The sequence below is a fragment of the Hylobates moloch genome, unplaced genomic scaffold (genome assembly GCF_009828535.3).
Source record: "Hylobates moloch isolate HMO894 unplaced genomic scaffold, HMol_V3 SCAFFOLD_16, whole genome shotgun sequence".
NCBI classification, from domain to species: domain Eukaryota; kingdom Metazoa; phylum Chordata; class Mammalia; order Primates; family Hylobatidae; genus Hylobates; species Hylobates moloch.
This window is the reverse complement of record NW_026652291.1, coordinates 42,138,548-42,158,764: the sequence shown is the minus strand read 5'-3', so window position 1 is coordinate 42,158,764 and position 20,217 is coordinate 42,138,548. Positions and strand designations below refer to the sequence as shown.

Genomic DNA, 20,217 nt, shown 5'->3' with positions numbered 1-20,217 from the left:
TCCAGATTGCTCACATGTGTATCTAAACATGGAGGCTTGAATCCTGAACCCTCCCAGATGGCTTCTGAATACTTGACTGTATGGGTCATTTTGCTCCAAGGAGCAGATGAAGTTGCTGCTGTAATAAGGGCCACATTTCCTTGAGACAATTTTTCGTTTCACACCTTTGAGGACACAGATAATTTTTTTACCAATCTGGCTGTGCTTTTTCCTTGAACCAGGATGAATTCTTCTCCGACCCTCATAGCACTTGACACATGGTAACAATACCTACCTCATAACTGGGTTCTGTTTCTCACACGTGTTTCCCAAATGACACCAATAATCTGATGACTACTTTTTCTATCAGTACAACATAATGTCATATTAACTCAGTTACACAATAATGCCTTTATCTGCTATTTCATTATCTTCAGAAATGTCTGAATTGGAAGAGACAAGCTTGGGCTCCTCCCGCTCCATCGAAAGGCAAAGCCTGACATGCTGTCAGGGGCACACTGGGGGCAGGAGGATGGGGAGTGCCCTGCCCCTCCTGCAGGACTCCAGGTGTGAGTGAGCTCGGCCCAGCTGTCCTGGAATTCCAGGCAGAATCGATCCTAGGCTTGGGATCCTTAGTGGAGAGCTATTCCAGATAAAAAGGTGCTACAGCAGTTTCTAGGTATTTTTCCAGACAAGCACCACCACATTACAGACAAGTCATTCAGAATCATTCAGTTGGCAACGCCGTTGCCATTAGATTAATGTGCTTTTCACATGTGTTTGAATCAAGCATTGAACACAGTCCCAAAATGCAACAGAAGGCATTTCATCATGTTATTAGGAAAATTTTCTCTGCGCTTTATTCCTCTCTTGTATCTAACTGTTTTTAATTATTTAAAAAAGTTATTTCCTAATCTGAAAACCAAACCATGATCAAAATGAAAGCCATAAAATAGATTTTCAACATCCAATATCTTTCTCCTTTGGCTCATACAGTAACCATTCTTGTCAGGAAAAAAATTTTAAATGCATAATCTCTGTCGGAGAACTTAGGAAATAGTGTCTGGGCCCAACCAAAACCACTTTATTTGATGGTTAGTTTTCATATTTGTGGCCTTTGAAATAAGTGGACAATCTCATTTCATTAACTGTCAACTGGACCGGCTTCTTGCAGAGCTGAGTGATAGGGGTCACAGTTACTGTCACAGAGCAAGGAAACGAACATGTATCAAGAGACCCAGATTCTGGGTCTATTTCTTTCACTTTCTAGGTGAGTGCCCATAAGCAATTCATTTTACCTCTCTGGGGTTATTCTCGCTCTGTTCTAAGCTAAACCACAAGTTCATTTAGTCCACACATTGCAAACTGGCTGGCTGCTGCCAAATATATCCCACATCAGTGTCTTCCTTGGCCCACGGTAAATATTTCATTAACTGGTAAATATTAAATAAAAAATCCAAATTTCCAACTCCTCTTGAAAAATACAAAAATGGGCAACAGTAAACCAACATTACCACTTGGAAGCTGATAAAACTGCACACTCTAGAGGGGCCATGTGCTTTACAGTCCACCATAGTCCCCTCGTCTCCCTATTGTCTTGCACCAGCCCCACTTTATCATTTACATAAGCTGTTGGGCATAATAGGCCTATGATTTTGCTACCTTGTTTTAGCCATTTGTCTGCTGTAGTTTCCAGGAACTCACCATTTAGCCAACCTCTTCTGAATCTGCTTTAATTTTTCAAAGTGATTCTTAAAATGTGAATGAAAAACTAAAGTCATTTCTCCAGATGTCCTTAATAGTAAAAGGCCAGCGTCACATCACTGACCCTTCCTGAGCTTATGAACAATTAAAACCGCAGGTCTCCTTCACAAGAAGCTGACTGCTAAATACGGTCTGCCCCGGTCTGTGATTTTTAAATGAGAATCTATAGTTCTGGCCTGAATTTCTATATTTCTCCTGAGAGGTTTGTGATTATCAGACACACGATAGTATGAAATCATCAGAATATTTAAAATGAAGCCCTATGCAAGAATGAAATACCTTATTTAAATATATAGACTGTACACTGACAAGGAGGATGTCTCTGGCGTTAAATGTCTTTTATGATTATTGTTACATGTTTTATTGTTATTGTTACATGTTTTAGTGGGTTTTTTTAACTTTTTAAAAAATATGACTTTTAAAGTATGTTAAGGCTGGGTGCAGTGGCTCACGCCTGTAATCCCAGCATTTTTGGAGGCTGAGGCAGGCGGATCACATGAGGTCAGGAGTTCGAGACCAGACTGGCCAACATGGGAAAACCCCGTCTCTACCAAAAATACAAAAACTAACCCAGCTTGGTGGCACGCGCCTGTAACCCCAGCTACTTGAGAAGCTGAGGCAGGAGAATCACTTGAACCCAGGAGGCAGAGGTTGCAGAGAGTCAAGATGGTGCCACTGCACTCCAGCCTGGGCGACAAGAGCGAAACTCCATCTCAAAAATAAATAAATAAATAAATAAATAAATAAATAAATAAATAAATAAATGAAGTATGTTAAAACTAAATAATAATGCCAATTGGATATTACTTTGTTGAGGGATACCTTAAAAGAGGTACATTTTAATCAAGAATGACCTATAAAACCATATCACTCACTCTCTTTCTATCTGCTTTATCAACCAAGCTGACACTTTGCCTTTTATCATACCAAAGAAGATACATTTCACTTGTACGTGATTTACACATTCTGCCTACAAATGAGAGGATATGAAAAACAAGATCATGCACCCCTGTTCTTCACAAAACATATTTAAATTATATCATTGGTTTTGAATTGTCTCCTAATTTTTTAGATCTTTGCATTTTTTATGTCCTTAGGAATAAATGGCTATGGGTCAATTTTAGGATTTACTGCTTTCCAGAAGTGATCCACGACCATTTATTGCTAATAAAGGAAAGTAAAAAATACAAAAATACAAAAAAAAAAAAAGGATAACAGATACAAATTTAAATGGAAAAAAAAAAAAAAAGACAATCATAATCCAAACCACCCCACAGGCTAATCGTAGGACAGGCAGAAGTAAGTGCTTGTCTGGGCAGTGAGTTGATACCACTGTGTTTTTCTCTGTTTTTTATCTCTCATGCCTTTCTCTCTTTTGCGTTTAAGATCGGAGCACAGTGCTACTTGGAATGCTCAGCTCTGACTCAGAAAGGTCTCAAAGCGGTTTTTGATGAAGCAATCCTCACCATTTTCCACCCCAAGAAAAAGAAGAAACGCTGTTCTGAGGGTCACAGCTGCTGTTCAATTATCTGAGGTTGTCTGGGACCTGCCTCCACCCCATCCAGGGATGAGAATGGCAGCCAATCTCTGCGGCCAAACTCCAGCCAAAAAGGAGGGCACGACCAGAAAGGAATCCCCTTTGCACGGAGGCTTGCCCCGCCACCCTGTGAGCCCTCCCAACACAGCACACTAGTCAGCCCACTGCCAAGACCTCCCTGCCAGCCAGAAGCATCCATACTGCACACTATCTGAGAATGCTGGGCCTGGATTGCAGACAGTGCCGCTGCTAATCATATCAAAAACAAAGTCAAAGGCCATCTTACATTTTACAAATCCCCAGCTCATGAACGTGAAGCTGATAGGAAATCACCCCAGGGAACCCGAAAAAGAAACTTGGTTCCTCTATTGGTGGCCTTACTTGATGTCTTTTACAAAACTTGGGGCTACGATACTAACCTTTTTTTCTGAATCTGCTGTTCTACCCATGTGTCTCACATTCATTTGTATTATTTCAAGAAATGTACTAATTTCCAGTTCACTCAGGCCTTACAAATCCATACCAAATTTGCCTAAAGACAAGGCATTTTATATTCATTTCTATTTTCAGCATGTTTCTACCAAAGCCATTAGAACCAACACGTACCTCTGAATGCCTGATTACAAGAAGACACGAGAAGACTTTAAAAGTTTTGGAAATTTACAGAGCCATGATTTTTGAACCTGACTGAAAGAAAACCATCTGAATTGTTGCAGGTCCACATTTTTGCCAAAGATGCACTCTACAAATGCTTAGTAGTGGCCTGATTTTTTTCCATGTTATATTGCCACAACAAACTAAAAATGAACTATGTTTAAGAATGTAGTATTTCTGTTTTTCATCCAAGTTGATTGGGGGAAGAATATGGCAGGATCCATCTTCTACAGTATTGTGTGTTCAGTAAAGTGGACATTCCTGCTCCTCCCTTCCCCCATTGCATGCCCTCTTCCTCCCTTGATTTCACTTTCTCTCATGCCCGGATCCCTTTATTCTCTCCAGTTATAACCCAGTTATAAAAGAAAGATCTGAGCATAAAAATATGTGTTTAAAAATACCTAAAAGTAAAGGAAAGTGCTTTAATTTTTCTATTTGCTTCAACCGAAAGTGCTTCTCAGCTCACCCCATGTAAGTTCTCATTCCATGTAAATGACATTTTCCAGTTACAACTGATACTGAGATGTTGCCTCTCTCTTTCCTTACTCATCCTCCCAAATGTCTTTGTGGGAGCCATATCAGTGGATACCAAGCTCTGTATCCATTTGTCCCCTGCCCTCCACAATGGGTGACATAGAACAGGGAATTTGGCCCTGGGAAGCAAAAGCTCCCAGTAAGGAATCCTGTGCCCAATCATGTACAGCAATTCCAAACATCTAGGAATTTTTGTATCATAGAGCAAATTACTTCCTATCTTTTCATTAGAGGCTATGAGGGCTTCTAATTAGTCTTAGTTGCTTGTAAGTGCCCTGGAATCACCCAGGTAGACACTTAATTTTTTTTCAATTGCATGAGCAAAGTGCTTCTTAGTGGTATGAAATTACAACAATTTTAGTTTAAGACTTTCCAGATTCAAGCTCCCACTGTTGGAAAAAGCCAGCCTTTCTAATCTCTTCTGCTACTGAAGGAAGCGCTTAAGAATTGTGTGATAGCCAGGCACCATGGCTCATGCCTGTAATCCCAACACTTAGGGAGGCTGAGGTGGGTGGACCACTTGAGCTCAGGAGTTCGAGACCAGCCTGGGTAATATAGTGAGACCCTGTGTCTCTATAAAAAATTAAAAATTAGTCAGTTGTAGTGACACACCTATAGTCCCAGCTACTCAGGAGGCTGAGACGGAAGGATCACTTGAGCCCAGAAGGTAAGGCTGCAGTGAGCTGTGACTGTGCCACTACACTCCAGCCTTGGTGACACAGCAAGAACCTGTCTCAAAAAAAAAAACCTACATTTCAAGTACTATTTCCCTTCTCTCCCATCTAATTGCTAAACATTTTCTTTCATAAGCACACACTCCAATGACTGGAAAAACGGGAGTTTTAAGTCAAAGCTTGACATTTAGAGAAAACAAGGACTTTCTGACTTTCTAAATGGAAATCAACTGGGTATGAACTATAACTCTGCAGAGGTTATGAATTCATCCTTTACAAACAATAATGAACTTTTAGTCCTGTAATAAATGAAATGTTATTAGGCAGCTTTGTTGCATGATTGCATAGTTACATCTTGCTAATGGGCCACTCATTTCTCATTGATGTGGATGAAAAAATGAGAGCAGTATGTTTCCAGGTGTGTGCACTCAACAGGCAAATAGCTCCCGAGGTCACTGCTTCCCTAATGGGCCACAGGAAGTAAGTTGATCATGATGGGGCGATCACTCTGTCACCCAGAACCAGCAACTGGATAGAGACTGTTGTTAGTGTCGGGGTAGAGCACAGGCTCGCAGGGGTCTTAAGAGCTAATTACTGAATAAAACAATCTAGAACAAAGCAACCTAAAGAAGTTAATGTCATTCTGCCAACTTAATCAGTTATTCCTTGTTTCATGGCAAGATCGAGTTTGTTTCACTAAAAAGTGTTTTCTGCTATAAGATTAAACTGTCTTCTGAAACCAAAGATAAGAAGAGACATAGAGGCCGGGTGCGGTGGCTCATGCCTGTAATCCCAGTGCTTTGAGAGGCCAAGGCGGGCAGATCACGAGGTCAGGAGATCAAGACCATCCTGGCTAACACAGTGAAACCCCGTCTCTACTAAAAATACAGAAAAAATGGCTGGGCATGGTGGCAGGCACCTGTAGTCCCAGCTACTTGGGAGGCTGAGGCAGGAGAATGGCGTGAACCCGGGAGGCGGAGCTTGTAGTGAGCCAAGACCGCACCACTGCATTCCAGCCTGGGCGAAAGAGCCAGACTCTGTCTCCAAAAAAAAAAGAAGAGACATAGAAATTTGAAGAAGGATCTTTTAATGGTCCACACCATCTTCCAAAGTCAAGAAGTGGCAGCTGATATCCATTTGAAAGTAGAATCCTAGCTTTTTAGAGCTAGACAACGCCTCAGAAACTATAGTTCAATTCCTCATTGTACCACTGAGAAACTCAGGCCTAGATGGGTAAAAAGAGGTGTGTTGTAGCAGTGCTGGGACAGATGTCAGTTTTTCTGCTTCCCATACAATCCTCTTCAACCCAATACTACAATGTATTCATTATCACACACATTAAGCTGGAGTTTTGTAGCCATGTTATTAGAGTTGCAACTGTTTATCCTATAGATTCTAGCCACATTTTAAACACATAACTTCATGTAGTTAGGCCACTAAAAATAAAGTAATCCATCAAACTAGTAATATACTAGAGAATTTGACCTATATACTAAGATACCTGAAATCCACAGTATATGGCAATTTAACCCCCATCTAATAATGGCTCAATCAAGTAGCTAAACATATTTATTTCACTCAGATGGTTGGTTGTTTGGTAGAATGAATGGACTCCTTGGGCTATTTTGGGAACACAAAAGGACTAGGACACAAATCAAAGCCACATCCACAGTAAGAAATCCGGGCTGATTTCTGCCAAGAAAAGTTATAAAGAATAATTACTTGATCACGTGGGGAAATTTCGACATAAAAGAAGTAATGGATAAAAAGAAAGAAAAATGAACAATTGCTGAAGACAGTAATTATAGCAACCCTAAACCAGAAAGCACTAAGCCAGGAAGTCAAAAACTAAGTCATACACATATGACAAGGTGCGGGGGTTGGTCCTGAGACTTCAGTGAGAATATGTCCGATCAGGAACCATTTGGAAGATTTCTAGTTCATAAGAGATGTACCAAATGAAGTGGATGTGACCATACGCAATGTGCACAGGGCCCCCAAGGAGGAAATAGTATGACATAGTAGTAAAAAAGCAATCACGACTACACTCACAATTTTAGGAGAAAATAAAACTAAATCCAGAATTTGAAGCCAACAACAACAAAAAAATGTCATTATTTAGGGTATACGTTCCTGTGGGCAGCACCTTGCAAAGTAGAACATCTTCAAGAAGAAATATTTGACTTGAGGTAAGGCTTTCAAGATTGCCATATTACTTTCATAAAGGCAAACTCATCCTTGAGACCAAAGTGATAGAAGATTAGAAATTAAGGCTTTGTTTTAAAGAAATGTTGACATCATACTGGAAATTATTATCCAGCTACTTACACATTCGTTTTTAAATCCATCCCTATGTTTAGCTGCCAAAATGCAAACTGCGCATTCTCTCTCAACAGAGAGCGCCACAGGTCACCAGCCATTATTCTCCCAGGAGGCATTGAGTAGGCTGCCCAAGTACACATAAGGAAACTCAACAAACTATTTTCATTTCAAGGACCATTAGAAACAGAAAGGAAAAGAGAAGGTCAGGGAAACTTAGTTTCTAACAAAGGAAGTGACGCACTTTGAAAAAGAAAATATTTAGAGAACGGAGAGGAAGCTAAACCCAAACAGCCAAAACACACAGCTGACAATTATTCCGGGAGGTTGGTAACTTCTGCCTGGTCTCTAGAAGCACAGGAAGAAAGGGCTGTTAGAGTGAAGAACACTCCATGGTTCTGGGTATCTAGGCAGAGTCAGTCAACAGGGCTAATCATGTGATAATCGTGGGTAATTCCACCTCACAGTTCACTAAAAAACAAGTGGAACCCTGGGCAAAGCCCTTTGGGTCTTTAATAGCAATGGAGGACATCACCCTCTCACTCTCTCTGCTTCTACACAGCAGGCAGTCAAAGAAAACTTGCCAAGAAATATGAGTGAATAAATGATTTTGAAAGTTTCATTGAGCAGGAACATGAAAAGAATGATTTGGGGATCGCTGGAAGGATAGTTACTTGTATGAATAATATTTATTCACCATCAGTGAGATATTTCTCAATAGAAAGATTGTATTTAAAATGTACAACCACAATAACAGAAAAAAAAAAAAAATACGAGATAAAGCAACAGTTCACAGTGCCACAATGGTCAACAAAGACCAGAAAGGAAATTAAAGCACAAGTTCTACTCAGCAGCACTTCAGCCATCAGAAGCTCCACTGAGCTATTTTGAAGATCTCTTTCAGTTAGGGGACGAATGAGTCAAAGAGGGCTTGGCTGCTCTGTGAAATGGTGAGATTCAAGTTCAACCATAGTTCTTGGCCTTGAAATTCCACTACCAGAAATTAGAGTAAAATCTGAACCATTAATCTTGGTCACAATCTATGTTTTTGTCCTTAGAGGATATTATGTCAAAAAAACTAGGGTTGCTTCAGTGTGTGCGTGTGTTTTAAATATGTTCTACTTTGATCATTTCATTTTGTTCTATGAGTTCTGCAGTGACTCAGAAGCTCCATGATACTATAACTGGAGTAATTTTGTTGTATTTTTAGCCATGTCCTCCAAGCCTCCCAGTATATGCTGTGATCATTGCCGAACAGAATCTGATCAGTGTTACAGGGGAAATCATGTGTGAGGCTCTACAAGGAGAGGGTCTCCAGGGCCCACACCTGAGTCATGCCTTGACGCAACCTCAGCACACTTAGCCTCCCAGTGATTCTGTGCAAGTCTGTCTCAGTCTTTTGAGCTTATGTTAGTTCTTTGGGGGAAAAAAAATAGGAACAACTTCTGAATAGGGCAGTATGTTTGGGGCAGCTTTGTGAATACATATCTAAAATTACCTTCATTTGCCATTTTTTAAATCAATTTTTTTCAAGCAATCAGATTCTTTTCTCCTAGAGGAGCTGTGGGCAAGAAAGCTAATGAATTCTACATCCTTCTCATCACCTGGTTTAAATTGTTTTCTGCTCTGAGTAAACAGTAATTACTGTTTAAGTACATCTCAGCAGAATTTTATCCCGATTGCAACAGTTCATGTTCCTCCTAATGTAATCTCTGCAGAGGAAATGATCGTCAAGGGAAGTAGGCTGACCTGCTCACGGGATGGCGTTCTTACAATCTGCATCTTATGTAATGGCGATTCTGTGTGCCTGTGTCATAATTATTGGAATATTATTTTATGCTTTTTTTTTTTCTTTTTGAGATGGAGTCTCGCTCTGTCGCCCAGGCTGGAGTGCAGTGGCACCATCTCGGCTCACTGCAAGCTTCCCTCCCAGGTTCACGCCATTCTGCCTCAGTCTCCTGAGTAGCTGGGACTACAGGTGGCTGCCACCATGCCCAGCTAATTTTTTTTGTATTTTTAGTAGAGACGGGGTTTCACCATATTAGCCAGGATGTTCTAAATCTTCCTGACCTTGTGATCCGCCCACCTCGGGCTCCCAAAGTGCTGGGATTACAGGCGTGAGCCACTGCACCCAGCCTATTCTATGCATTTTTTTAACATTACAATTTATTTTGTGCCATGTTCTGACTTTTAAGTCATTACATTGTCTTTTTTCTATTCATATTTCTGGGAAATCTGAAGGTGTCTCCATCTGCCATTCCAGAAAATTGCCTTCCCCAGGCCTCTGTTAGAACAAGAAATTGTCCAGCCCCTTGTGACTCAAGACGTGGCCTGGGAACCAGCAGTGTCAGCATTACCTGGGAGCTACCAAGGACTGTGGAATTTCAGGCCCAGCCCAGACCTACTGAATCAGAATCTGCTGTTTAACAGGACCCCCAAGTGATTTGTATACACAGTGAAATAGGGGAAGTACTGGTCTCTGAGACAACCAAGTTCATCATCAGTCTTTACATCCAAACATATAGCTGCCTAACGAAGAACCATCAACTTAGCCTGTCTCTCAGATGCTACCTTTTGAGTGTCACTTAGGCTAATATTTGAGTTGCTCACATTTACTGGATGAATAAAAGGGCTGTCAGAAGTCTTTTCTTTTTCTTGTCATGTGCTACCCAGCTGCAGGAAAGGAATATGCATATTTTAGAATCAAAAGCAGAAAAGCAGCATCTGGTTTGCTAGATCTGCTAGATCTAAAGTACTTCTGTTCTGAAAGTCTTTTTTGTGTTTATTAGGGTGAGAAAAAAATGCTCCCCCAAAATTATTTTCCATGAAGACATAAGAAAGATTCATGGTATATGAAGTTTTATAAACTCACAAAGTAAAGATAAAACAAATTTCTGAGGCACGAAACTTTTGGTAAAGTTTCTGTCTTCATTGCTTAAAACACGGAGCTCTAGATGACAGAATAAGGGTTGATTACAAACAACTTGTCCTCTAAACAGGACACAGACTCATGCCAGAGACTCGTGTTGTTATTGCCTTAAGCACAGACCAGAGTTTTACTAACTTTCTAAACATATTTTTACTAAACATCACTGGGGACCATGCTTTGTTCTCCCTACCCACACCCCAACAACCCTGGGTACAAGAGCCCTTTAAAAACTGTACACAGCCATGTACAGCAGCCTATCCTCTTATTCAAATCCTATTGTTGCTGATGACGTTCTGAAGGCAAATCACACCTATCTTCAAACAAATCAAAAAAGAGCACAAGGATCACCTGTGCTCTTGTACCTGCAAATGGCCTAGCTAATTTTCTCACTAGGATGTCAGTGATTTGGTCCCACAATAAGGACCTGATAGCACTGTGCAGGTGCAGTCATTAAAGGCCCACCTCCTCTAGGAAGCACCAACCACCTCCCTCTTCCTGCAGCAGGCTTCACTTTCCATTTGCAGACACAGGTCTGACGTTAGGACATTCAATCAGGTGTTCCTCATGCTCCAAGCAACTGGAAGCCCCCTGTGTTCCAAGATTACCTTTCAACTGAAAAGCTTTTAAAGGCCAGGCACAGTGGCTCACGCCTGTAATCCCAGCACTTTGGGAGGCCGAGGTGGGTAGATCACCTGAGGTGAGGAGTTCGAGACCAGCCTAGCCAACACGGCGAAACCCCATCTCTATTAAAAATATAAAAATTAGCTGGGCATGGTGGCGTGTGCCTGTAGTCCCAGCTACTTGGGAGGCTGAGACAGGAGAATGCCTGAACCCAGGAGGCAAGTGTTGCAGTGAGCCGAGATCGTGCCACTGCACTCCAGCCTGGATGACAGAGTGAGACTCCATCTCGAAAAAAAAAATAGCTTTTATTTATTTATTTTATTATACTTTAGGTTTTAGGGTACATGTGCACAGTGTGCAGGTTTGTTACATATGTATCCATGTGCCATGTTGTTTTGCTGCAGCCATTAACTCGTCATTTAGCATTAGGTATATCTCCTAATGCTGTCCCTCCCCCCTCCCCCCACCCCACAACAGTCTCTGGAGTGTGATGTATAGCTTTTAAACTGGGACAGCTGTCACCTCTGGGAGCCACTCGGCTAGCCAAAGCAGCTAACATTCTTGGGCTTTAGCAACTCCCAAAACAGAATCTTACCAAAGATTATTTCTTTTTTTTTGGGGGGGGGGATGGAGTTTTGCTCTTATTGCCCAGGCTGGAGTGCAATGGCATTATCTCGGCTCACCGCAACTTCCATCTCCCGGGCTCAAGCGATTCTCCTGTCTCAGCCTCCCGAGTAGCTAGGATTACAGGCATGTATCACCACACCCGGCTAATTTTGTCTTTTTTTAGTAGAGATGAGGTTTCTCCATGTTGGTCAGGCTGGTCTCAAACTCCTGACCTCAGGTGATCTGCCTGCCTCGGCCTCCCAAAGTGCTGGGATTACACACGGTGGTGTGAGCCACCGTGCCCAGCCAATTATTTCTCTTTATTGCAAATGTATCCCCGATTTCTTCCTTGTAACCACTGATGCAAGAAGCCAAAAGGGCTTCTACCACAAGGGCCTGCCTATCTTCCTACAGCCTGCCACAGCATGGCACCCCGACCCAGCTACTTCCTTTCCCAGGCCACAAAGGAAAGTCTATTTTATCCTCCTCAAAAAAAGTGAATGGGAGAAAACTAGTATCAACAATCCATTTGCCTTCAAGAATCCATTTACTTGTAATCTTAAAATGTTTAATTCCCAGTGCCTTTACTGTAACGGTAAAATAAATTCCCCATCCAGGATAACTAAAGGCCTCTCTTCATTTGAATAAAAACATTTCTACTGAATTAGGCACATTGAAATGATCAAGTGCTGAAGGAGAAAACCCTTCCTGCCCTGCCCTTGCTCAGAGCTCACACATTCTCCTTCCCTTGTCTGCAGTGTAGAGGTTGGCACCGGTAAATTTATGGTACATTAGTTCCTTTCAGCTTTGTCCTGAAGTTGGCTCAGATTTTGTTAATGCTGAAATTTGCAGCTGAATTCAGTTGGACCTTGCTTCTCATTAATGAGTTGACATTGCAGTGGGAAGATGTTTCAGCATTCCATTTGCTCCTTGAGCTTGCTCAAGCAGGAGCCAAAAGCTGAACAAGATCTTCCTCTTAAAAACATGCCCAACATATTTTAAAATGCTGGATAGTTTAATTCCACTCAGTAAAACTGGTCCCCCAAAATATTTTCATTTTGATATGCAGATTCCAAGAACAAATGGAAGATGGGAGGTTCAAAACAGTCTGGAAGCTTAGATCGTCTGACTTTGAAGGCTCACTCCTCCATGTTGGGTCACCTGAAGAAATTTTTTTTTTTTTTTAAACAGAGTCTCACTCTGTTGCCCAGGCTGGAGTGCAATGGTGTGATCTCAGTTCACTGCAACCTCTGCCTCCCAGGTTCAAGCGATTCTCCTGCCTCAGCCTACCAAGTAGCTGGGATTACAGGTATGTGCCACCACAGCCGGCTAATTTTTGTATTTTTAGTAGAGACAGGGTTTCACCATGTTGGCCAGGCTGATCTCGAACTCCTGATCTCAAGTGATCTGCCTGCCTCGGCCTCCCAAAGTGCTGGGATTACAAGCGTGAGCCACCGTGCCCGGCCATCACCTGAATAATCTTTACGTGAGCAACACAGTAAAATCAAGAAAGCATGATCTGTTCATGCATTTCATGTAGAAAGAACTTGCACATTAACAGGATAAAATTTTTATTTTAACTGCATAATTCTGTATGTATATACTTCCTCGAGATAATAACTATTAATAGTTCATCAATATCCCTTATTGTGTATGTGTACAGTTTATTTTCAGTGAATAAATGCTCTTTCAAATGATTTTAACTCATATTTGCAACTTGGAGATAGTCACATTTATTCCTTGCTTGTAATTCTTTGAAATTACCAAAAGAAAACTACTGTTCTTATCTTAGTATTATTGATATTCTTTATTAAAATAAAATGTTTTTTGTCTTTTAGAGAATGTCTGTTTGTTTGGTGTTGTCAGGGGCGTGGATAAGGAGGTGTTTGTATTTTTGGCTTTGTGTGACTTTCCAAAAGCCCCAGTGGCTCACAATCAAGGTCAAAGCTTATAACTAACTGTTCTTGTGTATCAGGAAGGCTTTATTAAAAAAAAAACTCAATTATTTAGTATGCTAAAGAAATTGTACAGCGAGAGGAACTTAGGGTCAAATATAAAGCCAAAGAGCTTGGAAAGGTTTACTTTATTTCTGATAATGAGGACCTGGAAAAGAGAATAGAATAATCCCTCTACATTTCTTAACATTGGAGACAAATCCCTGCCTTACATTGCCAATTACAGTGCTTTGCACCTGCTCCCCTTATTTTCTCATCCTTCCCTAGTTCTTGTCCCAGATATCACCTGCTCAGAAGGCTTCAGTACCCTTTTCAGACATTCTAGGATCACAACCACAAGCCTCTAAGCCTACTAGACTTCCCTGTATACAATTCCAAACAATCCCATTCATTAAACCAATGGATTGCTTGAGCCTTGAGCCTGGGAAGTCAAGGCTGCAGTGAGCCAAGATCGCGCTACTGCACCCCAGCCTTGGCGACAGAGAGAAACACTGTTTCAAAATAAAAAAGCTCCCATGGAAAAATAAATTTCCAGGAAATTCCCTCTTTTTACCATTTATTAGCTACAAAATAACACACTTCTGATTCTAACAGACCCTCTGAAAGAGGCAGACTGCTCCTTCAGGACCCAGGAGACCCCCCCAAAACTGTGAGTGCCCCAACTGTGGAAGGGGGAAAGGGAAACCCTCCTCTCCTGAACACACACCTGCACTGGAGAAGATGAAGTTCTGTTTGCTGGACAAGTTTCCAACTTTACCAGAAGCTGAGTCAATTTGGAGAGCCAAGGGAAATACAGGGGTACAGGAAGCAGCAGAAAGGCCCTGGGAGCTCGCTGGGTCCCCAAGCAGCCCATTCCTGCATGGCACCACAGGGATCCATCAGGAGGGTGGCCAGAGGAGCAGGGGGTAAAACTCCACAGGGAGAAGGAATTGTCTAGCTGAACTTTGTAACAGTTTGAACTCGGTGAGAAGCCTCCTGGCCAGAACTCAGGGGAAGGCGCAAATCCAGTGTCCAGACTCCACAGGCTGGGGAAGAACCAAGCCCTTTTCTTTGGAAGCTGGGAGGCGGATAGCCTGGGGCAGGTTTTCAAGCCCATATTGCCCTCTGCCTGGAAACGGTCTGGGTGGCTGTTGGGTGGGGGGGGCACAGTGGGAGTAAGACAGATCGTTTGGTTTGCGTGGGAGCTGCATGAGGCCTGTGACTGCTGACTTTCCCCCACTTCCCTGACAACCAGCAAGACACAGCAGAGGTAGCCATAATCCTCCTGGGTACACAACTCCAGTGGCCTGGGAATCTCACCCCCATCCCCCACAGCAGCAGCAGCAGCAGCAAGACTGACCAAGAGTCTGAGCTCAGACATGCCTAGCCCTGCCCCCACCTGATGGTCCTTCCCTACCCACCCTGGTAGCAGAAGATAAAGGGCATATAATCTTGGGAGTTCTAGGGCCCTGCCCACCACCAGTCATCCCCATAATACTACAGCTGATGCTCTCTGGAAAGCACCACCTCCTGGCAGAAGGCCAACCAGCACAAAAATAGAACATTAAACCACCAAAGCTAAGAACCTTCACAGAGGCGAGATTTCCTTGAGAGGTGATTCTAGTTGGTTATTGGGGGTGGTGGGGAGAGAGAGAGAGAAAATTTATTCCAGGCAGAAGACACCACATATAGACAAGTAGAAGAAAGAAATTCGGAACTCAAAGACAAGGTGTTCAAATTAACCCAATCCAACAAAGACAAAGAAAAAAGAATAAGAAAATAAGAATAAAGCCTCCAAGATGGCTGGGATTATGTTAAACAACCAAACCTAAGAATAATTGGTATTCCTGAAGAAGAAGGTAATTCTAAAAGCTTGGAAAACATATTTGGGGGAATAATCGATGCAAACTTCCCTGGTCATGCTAGAGACCTAGACATCCAAATACAAGAAGCACAAAGAGGCCGGGTGGAGCCAAGATGGCCGAATAGGAACAGCTCCAGTCTCCAGCTCCCAGCCCCAGCGACACAGAAGACGGGTGATTTCTGCATTTCTGCTTGAGGTACCGGTTTCATCTCACTAGGGAGTGCCTAACAGTGGGTGCAGGACAGTCGGTGAAGCGCACTGTGCGTGAGCCAAAGCAGGGCGAGGCATTGCCTCACTCGGGAAGCGCAAGGGGTCAGGGAGTTCCCTTTCCTAGTCAAAGAAAGGGGAAACAGACGGCACCTGGAATATTGGGTCAGTCCCATCCTAATACTGCGCTTTTCCAACGGGCCTGGAAAACGGCACACTAGGAGATTGTGTCCCGCACCTGGCTCGGAGGGTCCTATGCCCACGGAGTCTCGCTGATTGCTAGCACAGCAGTCTGAGATCAAGCTGCAAGGCGGCAGCGAGGCTGGGGGAGGGGTGCCCGCCATTGCCCAGGCTTGCTTAGGTAAACAAAGCAGCCAGGAAGCTCGAACTGGGTGGAGCCCACCACAGCTCAAGGAGGCCTGCCTTCCTCTGTAGGCTCCACCTCTGGGTGCAGGGCACAGACAAACAAAAACTCAGCAAGAACCTCCACAGACTTAAATGTCCCTGTCTGTCTGACAGCTTTGAAGAGAGTAGTGGTTCTCCCAGCACGCAGCTGGAGATCTGAGAATGGACAGACTGCCTCCTAAAGTGGGTCCCTCACCCCTGAGCAGCCTAACTGGGAGGCACCCCCCCAGTAGGGACAGACTGACACCTCATTCAACCGGGTACTCCTCTGAGACAAAACTTTCAGAGGAACTATCAGACAGCTGAATTTGTGGTCTCATGAAAATCCACTGTTCTGCAGCCACCGCTGCTGACACCCAGCCAAACAGGGTCTGGAGTGGACCTCTAGTAAACTCCAACAGACCTGCAGCTGAGGGTCCTGTCTGGTAGAAGGAAAACTAACAAACAGAAAGGACATCCACACCAAAAACCCATCTGTACATCACCATCATCAAAGACAAAAAGTAGATAAAACCACAAAGATGGGGAAAAAACAGAGCAAAAAAACTGGAAACTCTAAAAAACAGAGCACCTCTCCTCCTCCAAAGGAACGCAGTTCCTCACCAGCAACGGAACAAAGCTGGATGGAGGATGACTTTGATGAGTTGAGAGAAGAAGGCTTCAGACGATCAAACTACTCTGAGCTACGAGAGGAAGTTCAAAACAATAGCAAAGAAGTTAAAAACTTTGAAAAAAAATTAGAAGAATGGATAACTAGAATAACCAATGGAGAGAAGGGCTTAAAGGAGCTGATGGAGCTGAAAGCCAAGTTTCGAGAACTACGCGAAGATTGCAGAAGCCTCAGTAGCAGATGCGATCAACTGGAAGAAAGGGTATCGCTGATGGAAGATGAAATGAATGAAATGAAGAGAGAAGGGAAGTTTAGAGAAAAAAGAATAAAAAGAAATGAACAAAGCCTCCAAGAAATTTGGGACTATGTGAAAAGACCAAACCTACGTCTGATTGGTGTACCTGAAAATGATGGGGAGAATGGAACCAAGTTGGAAAACACTCTGCAAGATATTATCCAGGAGAACTTCCCCAATCTAGCAAGGCAGGCCAGCATTCAGATTCAGGAAATACAGAGAACGCCACAAAGATACTCCTCGAGAAGGGCAACTCCAAGACACATAATTGTCAGATTCACCAAAGTTGAAATGAAGGAAAAAATGTTAAGGGCAGCCAGAGAGAAAGGTCGGGTTACCCACAAAAGGAAGCCCATCAGACTAACAGCTGATCTCTCAGCAGAAACTCTACAAGCCAGAAGAGAGTGGGGGCCGATATTCAACATTCTTAAAGAAAAGAATTTTCAACCCAGAATTTCCTATCCTGCCAAACTAAGCTTCATAAGTGAAGGAGAAATAAAATACTTTACAGACAAGCAAACGCTGAGTGATTTTGTCACCACCAGGCCTGCCCTAAAAGAGCTCCTGAAGGAAGCACTAAACATGGAAAGGAACAACCGGTACCAGCCACTGCAAAAACATGCCAAATTGTAAAGACCATCGAGGCTAGGAAGAAACTATAGCAACTAACGAGCAAAATAACCAACTAACATCATAATGACAGGATCAGATTCACACATAACAATATTAACGTTAAATGTAAATGGGCTAAATGCTCCAATCAAAAGACACAGACTGGCAAACTCGATAAGGAGTCAGGACCCATCAGTGTGCTATATTCAGGAAACCCATCTCACGTACAGAGACACACATAGACTCAAAATAAAGGGATGGAGGAAGATCTATCAAGCAACTGGAAAACAAAAAAAGGCAGGGGTTGCAATCCTAGTCTCTGATAAAATAGACTTTAAACCAACAAAGATCAAAAGAGACAAAGAAGGCCATTACATAATGGTAAAGGGATCAATTCAACAAGAAGAGCTAACTATCCTAAATATATATGCACCCAACACAGGAGCACCCAGATTCATAAAGCAAGTCCTCAGTGACCTACAAAGGGACTTAAACTCCCACACAATAATAATGGGAGATTTTAACACCCCACTGTCAGCATTAGACAGATCAACGAGACAGAAAGTTAACAAGGATATCCAGGAATTGAACTCAGCTCTACATAAAGTGGACCTAATAGACATCTACAGAACTCTCCACCCCAAGTCAACAGAATATACATTTTTTTCAGCACCACACCACACCTATTCCAAAATTGACCACATAGTTGGAAGTAAAGCTCTCCTCAGCAAATGTAAAAGAACAGAAATTATAACAAACTGTCTCTCAGACCACAGTGCAATCAAACTAGAACTCAGGATTAAGAAACTCACTCAAAACCGCTCAACTACATGGAAACTGAACAACCTGCTCCTGAATGACTATTGGGTACATAATGAAATGAAGGCAGAAATAAAGATGTTCTTTGAAACCAACGAGAACAAAGACACAACATACCAGAATCTCTGGGACACATTCAAAGCAGTGTGTAGAGGGAAATTTATAGCACTAAATGCCCACAAGAGAAAGCAGGAAAGATCCAAAATTGACACCCTAACATCACAATTAAAAGAACTAGAAAAGCAAGAGCAAACACATTCAAAAGCTAGCAGAAGGCTAGAAATAACTAAAATCAGAGCAGAACTGAAGGAAATAGAGACACAAAAAACCCTTCAAAAAATTAATGAATCCAGGAGCTGGTTTTTTGAAAAGATCAACAAAATTGATGGACCGCTAGCGAGACTAATAAAGAAGAAAAGAGAGAAGAATCAAATAGATGCAATAAAAAACGAAAAAGGGGATATCACCACCGATCCCACAGAAATACAATCTAGCATCAGAGAATACTACAAACACCTTTATGCAAATAAACTAGAAAATCTAGAAGAAATGGATAAATTCCTCGACAAATACACCCTCCCAAGACTAAACCAGGAAGAAGTTGAATCTCTGAATAGACCAATAACAGGCTCTGAAATTGTGGCAATAATCAATAGCTTACCAACCAAAAAGAGTCCAGGACCTGATGGATTCACAGCTGAATTCTACCAGAGGTACAAGGAGGAACTGGTACCATTCCTTCTGAAACTATTCCAATCGATAGAAAAAGAGGGAATCCTCCCTAACACATTTTATGAAGCCACCATCGTCCTGATACCAAAACCTGGCAGAGACATAACCAAAAAAGAGAATTTCAGACCAATATCCTTGATGAACATTGATGCAAAAATCCTCAATAAAATACTCGCAAACCAAATCCAGCAGCACATCAAAAAGCTTATCCACCATGATCAAGTGGGCTTCATCCCTGGGATGCAAGGCTGGTTCAACATACACAAATCAATAAATGTAATCCAGCATATAAACAGAACCAAAGACAAAAACCACATGATTACCTCAATAGATGCAGAAAAGGCCTTTGACAAAATTCAACAACCCTTCATGCTAAAAACTCTCAATAAATTAGGTATTGATGGGACGTATCTCAAAATAATAAGAGCTATCTACGACAAACCCACAGCCAATATCATACTGAATGGGCAAAAACTGGAAGCATTCCCTCTGAAAACTGGCACAAGACAGGGATGCCCTCTCTCACCACTCCTATTCAACATAGTGCTGGAAGTTCTGGCCAGAGCAATCAGGCAGGAGAAGGAAATAAAGGGTATTCAATTAGGAAAAGAGGAAGTCAAATTGTCCCTGTTTGCAGATGACATGATTGTATATCTAGAAAACCCCATTGTCTCAGCCCAAAATCTCCTTAAGCTGATTAGCAACTTCAGCAAAGTCTCAGGATACAAAATTAATGTACAAAAATCACAAGCATTCTTGTACACCAATAACAGACAAACAGAGAGCCAAATCATGAGTGAACTCCCATTCACAATTGCTTCAAAGAGAATAAAATACCTAGGAATCCAACTTACAAGGGATGTGAAGGACCTCTTCAAGGTGAACTAGAAACCACTGCTCAATGAAATAAAAGAGGATACAAACAAATGGAAGAACATTCCATGCTCATGGGTTGGAAGAATCAATATCGTGAAAATGGCCATACTGCCCAAGGTAATTTATAGATTCAATGCCATCCCCATCAAGCTACCAATGACTTCACAGAATTGGAAAAAACTACTTTAAAGTTCATATGGAACCAAAAAAGAGCCCGCATCGCCAAGTCAATCCTAAGCCAAAAGA

General features: G+C 42.2%; 1 protein-coding gene across 1 annotated transcript in view; it reads left to right on the top strand.

Moving 5' to 3' along the window:
- Window positions 1-5,760, top strand: part of RHOJ (ras homolog family member J) — a 91,991-nt gene extending 86,231 nt beyond the window's left edge. The window contains exon 5 of the mRNA XM_032180242.2: window positions 3,130-5,760. Coding sequence (XP_032036133.1) covers window positions 3,130-3,276 — 147 coding nt within the window. The 3' untranslated portion in view covers window positions 3,277-5,760. The remainder of the gene's footprint in view (window positions 1-3,129) is intronic.
- The last annotated feature ends 14,457 nt before the right edge of the window (window positions 5,761-20,217 follow it).